We start from the raw sequence: 10,000 nt of genomic DNA, 5'->3' as shown, positions 1-10,000 counted from the left end.
ACATTGTATCGTTTACACTTTAATCTCGGATATACTTCAACGATGTTAAAGAATCTGTAAGTAGTCAAAATGAGTGATTGGTTAACTAGGTTTTATATTAAATAGAGAACTTAATTTCAGCGTCGAATGACATAAAAATCACATTTTTTTTATTCTTAATGGCACTAAGTAATTCATTTAAAACGTCGTGCCTTTATCAAGCATCGAGGTTACTTGATATTCATCACAGTACTCACAGCAAATGGAAACCTGGATTACTGTGTTAAATTTTCAAGGTCGTTAATCAAAACCGGCGTACGTAAACCACATGCAATTTACATACAGTCAAAGTTCAATTTACATACGCTTACATTAAATGGTCGAAATACTGATATTCTATTTTCATATGAAAGCTCTGCATATCTTTTGTGACGCGTCTCCTTACCCTGGATGACCTGTCGACCGGTAGGTATATCGTGCTGACATAATCTTTTGGCATATATTGCAAAAGGGCAAAGTTTATCACCCTGCTGCTAATTGCTGAAGCACTCGATTTACTACCGTAGTGCAGGAGACGAGAGAAATTACCTATGAGTCAAATTCAGCTCTTCTTAAGGTATTCAAGAGCCTCAAATCGTATCACAAAGACCTTTTTATTTAGTTTTATATCATTCATTTCATATCGTTGACATATCGCGATTAATCATGATCGGCAATTTAACAATAATTTTCGAATTCTGAAAAAGATATTTAAATTCGTTAGTTGTATTTCAGCCACTTCTTTAGACCGGGTTTTCATCGTGAAATTACTGCTCGTCTGCAGTATGGCAATATGCCGCTGCTTGCATGCAATATTACCTGTGAGCCAACAAACATAATACTCACTCAGAAAGAGAGAGAGAGAGAGAGAGAGAGAGAGAGAGAGAGAGAGAGAGAGAGAGAGAGAGAGAGTTATTTAAGTTGCAGAAACTCATTATGTTTAAATACTTACCACACACACACACATATATATATGTACTATATATATATATATATATATATATATATATATATATATTTATATATTATATATATATATATATATATATATATATATATATATAACTCTTATATATTATGAAATATGATATGTATCTGCAACATGTTCGTGCATGTGAGAGTAGAACGTATACGAAAATACACCTGAATATGCATCTCGTCTGTGTGTACTTGTCTGCGTGCGTGTGTATCGTGCCAAAAAAGAAAGGTAATATATCTTGCAAAACTGAACTAAAGGAAATGAGAAAGCATGTTTATTGAAAAAAAGTTCAAAAACGCAAAAAATGGAGGAAAAGTTATTTATCGGCTACCATACCTCTACCCTTTCCTAATTTTGGCGGCTTTGTGTCTGGTCGTAGGAAAGTGTCGTCTGAAAACATTGTGATTCTTATTAACTCTATGAAAAATATGTCATCTTGAAGAAGGGTAGATCTACTGATCTAATTCTATCACTATGTGTGTCTCTCACACCAGTCACTTTCAATTGCCTCCTCTTATGTTTTGGTCTGGGAATTACTACGTCTAACTATGCGTTAATAATCCTCGTTTCTTTATACACTAATGTCCATCAGTTTCTAAATTCTTATTTACACTGTTCATCCCTTCCTATCGTCATACACAACAACAACTTGACTCCAGCATCAGCTTCTTTTGCAGGCAGTGGTAGTACCTCAGACTTAACGTTTCCAAATCAGAGCTATTGCTAAAGTCTAACACAGATTACGAATCTTCCTCTTTAACAAATCCAAACAAGTCAGTGAAAACGAATAAGTTTGAAGTTTATTCCTTCATTCGTCCATTCACTTTCCCGTTGTATGGATCTGCTGTTTATACAAATAAAAATAAGTAAAAAAAATTAACATTCAATTTCAACATCAAATTAAAGACAGAAAAACAGAAAAGGATAATCACTGATTCCCCAACGTACGAATACATTACTAAAAAATACAAGAGGTTACCCACAAGAACTTTATAAGATCGAAAACCAATCGACTTTCAAACTTTAACTTTAAAAGGAAACATTTCTATCTCGCAGGGAAAAAGAACCTACTGATTTTAGTCTGAGATATCAGCTGTCATCCCTGTTAAACATTAGAAATTTAGACCCAGAGCAAATGATTTGTTCAAAAATAAAGGGAGAATCACGGGATCTTGAATACATTCTTCAAGATGTTGATCGCGGTCTAAAAGCTGCAGATTGCTTACTACAAAAAAAAAACAGGCTACATATTACAGCCAGTGTTCTTGACTACAATTATTCAGTGGAACATTAAACTGAAAGCGATTTTTTACTCCCAGAACTCACAGCTTATTTGGTTTCACTAAGTCTCAGCATTAATTTTGCTATATTACGAGTCATTTCTGAAAAACTTAAATTCTCAAACATTCAAAATAGGACATGGTATAACACATAATATAGTGCTACGCCCTAATGAAAAATTTCACGGTCAAATATTGTTTCTTCTTGCATTCATCATCAGAGATATTTACTTATGTAGATGGATTAATGGTACTTATGAGAAGATTTTTCCGTTCTTATATTACAGATTGTCATCCAACTTCATATTAGCAGCCCAGTTTCATTTCAAAGGCTATTCTGTAGCTACCACATGTCAAACTAAAGTTCCCATACCCATCTCTTCAGTTGAATAGCTTGCTTAGAACTAATAGTTATGTTTATACACACACACACACACACACACGCACGCACACACACACACACACACACACACACACACATATATATATATATATATATATATATATATATATATATATATATATATATATATATATATATATATGTATATATAAATGCAAGTACGCTTTTATATACAGGTGTGACAGGGAAATCAGTGCTGAATTGTACAGTGATAAATATACAAGTATATACACTTTCATGACCAACAAACTCACGCACATATATATATATATATATATATATATATATATATATATATATATATATATATATATATATATATATATATATATATATATATATATATATATATATATGCATATATATAGCAAAATTAGTTCTCAAAATCCAACACACTTTTGCTATAGATTACTTTCTTCTTACAGAAACGTTTGAATCCAAAATGGTGTGAACTAATCATTATCCCTTGCCTTGAGTCTATATCGATATAATCCGATTTAACCATATCAGCGGGAGACTAAGAAAAAATATCAATTATATAGAGGAGTGACACAGTTAAAATAGTTCTGCATTGCAGTGCTTTTGCGCAAAGAAAATATCATGTAATTTTCCGCAGTTGGTAGTGTCAGATACGATACGAATAGTGATGATAAAGTATAATGTTATTTTCAGGGAGTAATTCCTCTTTACATGGAAAGCCCATTCGGCAAATTTATCCTCCTCGTCGGATAATATCGTCATGACACAAAATTATACTCCTGACTATTTTTCTATCTATTTCTGCAGAGGTCATTTGTTAATTTATTTTTTCATATGTGTTGCTCGTTTCATAGGTGTTACATACTTTATAGGAACTTAGTCGATATACAAAATAAAGGATGAAATATTGAGCATTTATTTAATGAGTTAACTGTGAAATTATTTAGCGATAGACTTCTTGTCTTTATTCCGCGTTCTTATGAAAAAAAGAGCAAATGATTAAAAAAAAAAAAAAAAAAAAAAAAAAAAACGCAAACATGCTCTCTGGCATTGCAGTGAAATTCGATCTTACACTGAAGTCGAGCAGAGCTTATTGTCCGAAGAAACCTAAATGGTTTTGAAGAACAAATGAATGAAAGTTATTTTATAATATGAATAATGAAGACTAATGTAAAGAGTGAAGGTGTGGGACTGTGTATTAGTGTGTATATATGCGTATACTTGCAATGTGGCTGTCGGGGAGAAATCTACTCAAGAGCCATTGATGGTCAATCGTCAAGTAAACCGCATCATTGATGAAATAAAAGTACGGAAACAAGAGAATCCTTGATAAAGGGATATCAGCATCACCAACAGATATGTACTTGTGGAAATATCATACTATTATTGCTTATTGCATTACCCCGAAAGACGTCATAGCTCATCCAAATTAACTTTCCTGAACTCATTCTGGCAGGCTAATCGATGCCTGAATAAAGATATTAGGTCTGTTCACAACAGATAAAGGAATACATTGTTATCTGCTAAGTGGTCCTTAAATGCCTAAGATTTCCCAACCATACACCATTCCCAAAAACGTTGCAAGGATTTTACCCTTCCTAAGCCGGGTATTCACGTTCAGGTTACCTGTCAGTCTCACTGTCAGTTCATCGAAACAAACGTTAAAAGGTGGACGACAGCTTGTGGGCGGAGTCAGTCCACTCATCAAAACATATGAACTGATGGAATTACCTGAAGTTCTTTCGACCGACTGACAGGTGGTCGCACGTGTGGACGGGTAACCAACGATTTTATGACAGTTCGCTGCTGGATTTCGCCTGGGAAGGATCTCAGCCGGCCGGACCAAAATAGAATAAACTACGTACATACCTAATTAATTTCATTGTTACACCCATGTCATAGATACAATTTGGTATAGACCTAGGCCAGTGTCCTGCCTTTTTATGAAAGGTGTTACTAGTGAAAGTAGGCTTCACGGTCCATTTCATGATTAACTGAAACAACCCCTAGGTCTAATCTAACCTTATTCATTAGTATTGTATGAGAATAGGCATCTCTCTTTAATCAATAAGCAATATTAAGACCATATTGGTAGCTCTAACTTCAGCCAGCGGAGTTTTCATCGCTGCTATATAGGGTAGCCCAATAAGATATTAATTTTATACTATTTATTCGAGTTCCCATTCAGATCTATTTATTCTCTGATAAGGATGACTCTCAGGATTAATATTTTCTGTTGAATCAAAAGTACGCAAAATATAAATTAGATTTTTATATTTACGTTTAATTTGTGTCTTTAAACCGGGAATTATTCTGTCAGCTCTTAAGTATTCCTTTCAAGTTTTCTTCCAACACCAAAATAATAGAAACTAGCGTGCACAAGCAGATTAACTCTCAAGAATTTTATCTACTCCCTGTGAAAAATGGTTTGTGCTTTCTAAACGTTTAAATTTGTTATATATGTATATATATATATATATATATATATATATATATATATATATATATATATATATATATATATATATATATACATTACATGAATCTTTAATATTTGCACTTTTCGTCATGATAGGAAGGAATACAGTTGAATTAAATCTTGTATAAAACATTGCTATTTAAAATCAGCTACTACATTTTTCAGATCATAGTAGGAGTGATATGTGCCATCTGTATTATGTATTTTTACTCATGACTTACGAGTGTATTGTAAATAAGTAGGCTTACATTTTATATGAAATGAAAAAAACAATTCAGGAACGGTTGCAGCATTTAACAAAATTATTTTCGATGTTTTAAAAACTGTATTGATGTCAGTAAAGATTTTATGATTCAGTACAAGGGCTTTCTCAGAAATTAATTTGAATTAAATTTTAACTAAAGTATACAAAAGACAATTAGAGCGCACAAACAACAGTAATGTTCGACAAGGATACAAACCATAATTTTTGCAATGATGTTTCCATAAACGTGAGTCTCTTATGCAGGCATTCCGAGTGATCATGAGAGAACGTGATATGGCTGAGTCATGCTGGAACCCTGTTCTTCTGTCTCCCCTACCCTCCCGATCCCCTACCCACCTACCCAGCCCCCAACAGGGGACCACAAATAGGTATGCAGGAGAAGGGTGGATGCCTCACCTACCCTCCCATTCCCTTACCTAACCCGCCCCAACCCAGGGCAGACAAACCATTTTGCAGGAGGTGGGTGGCTGTGTCATATCTCCCTTACTGCCACCCGGGAAGGACGAACAAGATCAGATCCACTCGAATTTTATTATTATTGATAGATTTATTCTATATTTTAAGTGCAAAACTGCCCTGTCAAAACCAACTTGCAATAAATAACAAGAGATGTTTTGGATAAGCAATAGCGGCATCAATAGGAGTCAGTAATTGTCGGGAACCCATCACCAGCATCACTGAAAGTCTTCTCATAGGCGAGATGTTTGACACGAAAACATTGGCAACATGAAGAGATGCGTAAAAAGTTCATTTCCGCGGGGTATGGTGCAGCATTTTGTGCCCACGACTATCACAGATATAAAACTTTTAAAAAGAAATTTTTTAAACAGATATAAGAGGCACACCAGGACTAGTTCTTCTATCTGTACTTTAAAGAAGTAAGTATCAAATCAAAGGTTTAAATATCATAATTTATGTAAAACTGAAATTATAATCTGAAATAACAGATTTTGAAATATCTAGCGTTTCCTTTCCATTTTCGTTTCTGATTATTTCTTCTTTCGAAGTTCACTGACGTCTTTAAGTCTCCCTTCGTCCAATTTTCAAGACAATACAGATTCATCATTCCATTGGTGAATACCAAAAGGGATTTCAAAGTAGGGATTCTATTCCTGATCTCTTACACCATGGCGCTTGGCGATAACCCCAGAAACTAAAGGGAATATATAGTTTGCCCTCTTGACATTTTCCAGGCGTCTGGCAGACTCTGAGGTCGACCATAAAGTCCTGTGGGTCAACCTCCCTTTCTTCGTCTCCTCATAAAGTCATTATGTCGTTGTACTAGATTAGGCTGGCCATGTGCTAGCAAGAGCTCGTAGTTTTTTGAGTAGCTACTGGATCATCAAATCCTCTCTGGCACAGTCACAAGAGATGATTCTGTTCCTTTCACCCATATAGAAACTATTCTGTTTTACCAGTAACTATTTCGTCTTTCCTCAGAAGACTATCTTTTAACTGAAACTATCAAGGCAAGTATTGGAAGTACAATTTTGTTCCTATATTATGGAATTCTTCTCATATTTTCTGTGTTAATTATTACAGTTATCGTCAGTTTTTTAGTAAGTATTCTTAACATTACGAAAGGGCATATTTTACCATATTTCCAAGTTACTCCTTGGGGTTTACTATCTAGAATTTACCACTAACCTGGGTTGCAAAATGGGGATTTGCAAATGCAATGTAAAAGAATTTCATTAGAAGAAAATTTTGTTCGGCAAAGTAATCATATCTATTGTAAGTGACTTCATTGGTATTAAATCTCATATTGAAGTTATTACTCCCACTACTTTTAATGCAGGTGAATCACAATCACCCTTTCCATATCACCAGAATCATACAGCAGTCTTACTATCCTTCACAATTATCTCTCTCTCTCTCTCTCTCTCTCTCTCTCTCTCTCGCAAGTCTCTTCCACCGTCTCAGTCTCAGTACTAATCTCCTGGTTCTAAAAAACTGTCCATTGAAAGTTTTCCCTTACAACCCCGTTTTTCATAAACTAAAAAGGTGAACTGCCATTTTGTCCTAAAAACAAAATAACTCCCTAAACATGATTCGGAACACTACCCTACTCAGCAATACAAACATCATCGGCAACCAGCATAACAAGAGAGTAAATTCTAAGAAGATGCATGTTGTTTAGGAGAAAGATTTATTGAATGATAAAACTGCAAAATTGCCCATTTGAAAATTGATCTTATGAAAAGACAAGTAAAAAAGGCAGCGAAGTTTCATTGGCGCAATCGAGTTTTCTGTACACCGTATAATTAACGCCACCGAAAATAAATCTGTCTTTTGGTGGTCTTGGTATAATGTTATATGAGCCACGGCCATGAGACTTTAACTACAGCCCGGTGGTGGCCTGGCCTATATCGTTCCCAGACGCACGATTATGGCTAACTTTAACTTTAGATAAGATACAAACTACAGAGGCTAGAGGGCTGCAATTTGGTATGCTTGATGATCAACATACTTATTTGAGGGTGGATGATCAACATACCTATTTGCAGCCCTCTAGCCTCAGTAGTTTCAATATCTGAGGGCGGATACAAAGAAAATTGCGGACATAAAAAAATGCTGACGGACAGACAAAGCGGCACAATAGCTCTCTTCAGAAAAAATAAAAAGGAAATCAACGAATACGAGTCATAATGAAATACAAGTAAATCATCCCCACACTTACTACTGGTCAAAAAACCATAGACTATCGGGTATCGCCGCCATAAGGCTTCAGCCCCCAACTTTTAAGTTTAAGTTTTTAATCCCGATTGGCCGTCATGGAGTCTGGAAGGATTTAGGTTCATCCAAATAAGTTAAATGACTTTTATCGCTAATAAATAATGTATTGCTCAGTCCCATGACTTCTCGAGGCTTTATCCCTTAATTCCGTTGCCAATTTGCATATTAGTCCCTAATCCTCTGAATCTGGTTTCGTTATTCCTCTAATTGACTCCATGAATATTAGTCAGGATATAACGAAATGGCGCCATCTTCAAACTAAGGTACTGAAATTGGAATTGAAATGCAATTTTGCAGACCGATTAATTTCCTTTGTAATTAAAGGAACGACAGGGAAAATTGCAGTGACAAATTACAAATATATTATAGATGATAAAATTATGGCTAATGTCTCTCTCTTTAACCAGTCTCCGGATGGAACCATACGATATTCATTGTCAGTCAGTAGCAAAGTTAAAATGAAAAGAATATATATCAACTACATGCCGTTACCCCTTGAAGGTGAGCTGTAGTGGGGATCCAAAATGTAACTTTGGATGAGGACTTCAGCACCATGCCCTTTGGCACCTAATATGCGACCTACAACAGTTGACTGTCAGTCAGATGTATATTTTACCCCGTACGTCCTGAGAGGGGCAAGGACTTTAAAGGGATCATACCAAAATCGTTTCATCTTTCTCCCTCTCTTTGGAATCAAATCGGGTTGGGAAAATTCATCACCCGCAATTTGCTTATACAGGTGTATGATATGATTTAACGTGTAAACTCGAAGTTAAATTGGTAACAAAGTGGGTGGAGATTTTACGAGGCCGTGGAAAACCGGAGTGGATGGAATGCATATTAGTATAGGTCAAAGGAAGCTGAGAGAAAGAGAGGTTTCATGCGTGAAAGACAGAGAGAGAGAGAGAGAGAGAGAGAGAGAGAGAGAGAGAGAGAGAGAGAGGAATAATGATCATACCTATGTCTCTTATCGCTATGTCTTTTTGAAAGTATACTTTTTTGTCTCTTAATCTAATTACTCAAGCATATTAAAAATTAGAGGCTTTCATCCTACTGTCTCTCTCAATAATGCCACTGTATCATTCTCAGGTATTGTGTCAGTATCTGTCTGTCTTTCAGTCTCTCTTTCTCTGTATACACACATGCCCGCGCGCACACACGAACACACACAAACACACACACACACACATATATATATATATATATATATATATATATATATATATATAGTATATGTGTGTGTGTGTGTGTGTGTGTGTGTGTGTGTGTGCGCGCGCGCACGTTTCTTCTTGGATATTCGTAGATATAATGATAAACAGTTGAACTAACTTCTCAGAGATGGAAGATACCTTTGTCAATTATAAACCCCCTTGAATTGATGTTAGCGTTATTTGAGACTTACCATAGTTTTTCATAAAAAGTTCATGCGTATATAAATGACTGAACACACACACATATATAGGTGTGTGTGTTTTATGTATATGTGTTTAGGCATTTTCAAAAAGTATTGTTGAAGGCTTTTTTACACGTTATTGCGTCTTCTCTTGATATGTGAAATGCATTCCCAATGAATTGTAGCTACCGGAGCTATATTCATCCAATTTCTAATGTAAATTTCTGGATAAATTTGACGTCAACTGCTTTCTTCAATGGATATCATCGATTTTCCCATTTTTATTCTTTAACTTTCGTGACTTGTTTCAATTGCACTTTCTAATGTGAGATCTCTTATGTGCGTCTTTTAAGATAAATGATACGTTTGCGTAATAGTTCCTCTGTTGTTACGATATTCCCTTTATTACTGGTCTTTGTTCTTTCTCACCTTCAAACGAGGCGCTCGTAAGCTACCCAGGCGCTAACA

At 35.2% G+C, this 10,000-nt stretch overlaps 1 protein-coding gene across 3 annotated transcripts in view; it reads right to left on the bottom strand.

The window, feature by feature from the left end:
- The window catches only part of LOC135216376 (coiled-coil domain-containing protein AGAP005037-like), a 1,031,334-nt gene that overhangs the window by 218,458 nt on the left and 802,876 nt on the right, over positions 1-10,000 (bottom strand). For all 3 annotated transcript variants that reach the window (XM_064251640.1, XM_064251641.1, XM_064251642.1), the window contains one exon: positions 1,334-1,387. In XM_064251640.1, the coding sequence (XP_064107710.1) occupies positions 1,334-1,387 (54 nt within the window). The remainder of the gene's footprint in view (positions 1-1,333; positions 1,388-10,000) is intronic.

Source organism: Macrobrachium nipponense, chromosome 6 (genome assembly GCF_015104395.2).
Source record: "Macrobrachium nipponense isolate FS-2020 chromosome 6, ASM1510439v2, whole genome shotgun sequence".
Classification (NCBI taxonomy): Eukaryota; Metazoa; Arthropoda; class Malacostraca; order Decapoda; family Palaemonidae; genus Macrobrachium; species Macrobrachium nipponense.
The sequence above is the reverse complement of the archived record's forward strand: the minus strand, read 5'-3'. Positions and strand labels throughout refer to the sequence as shown.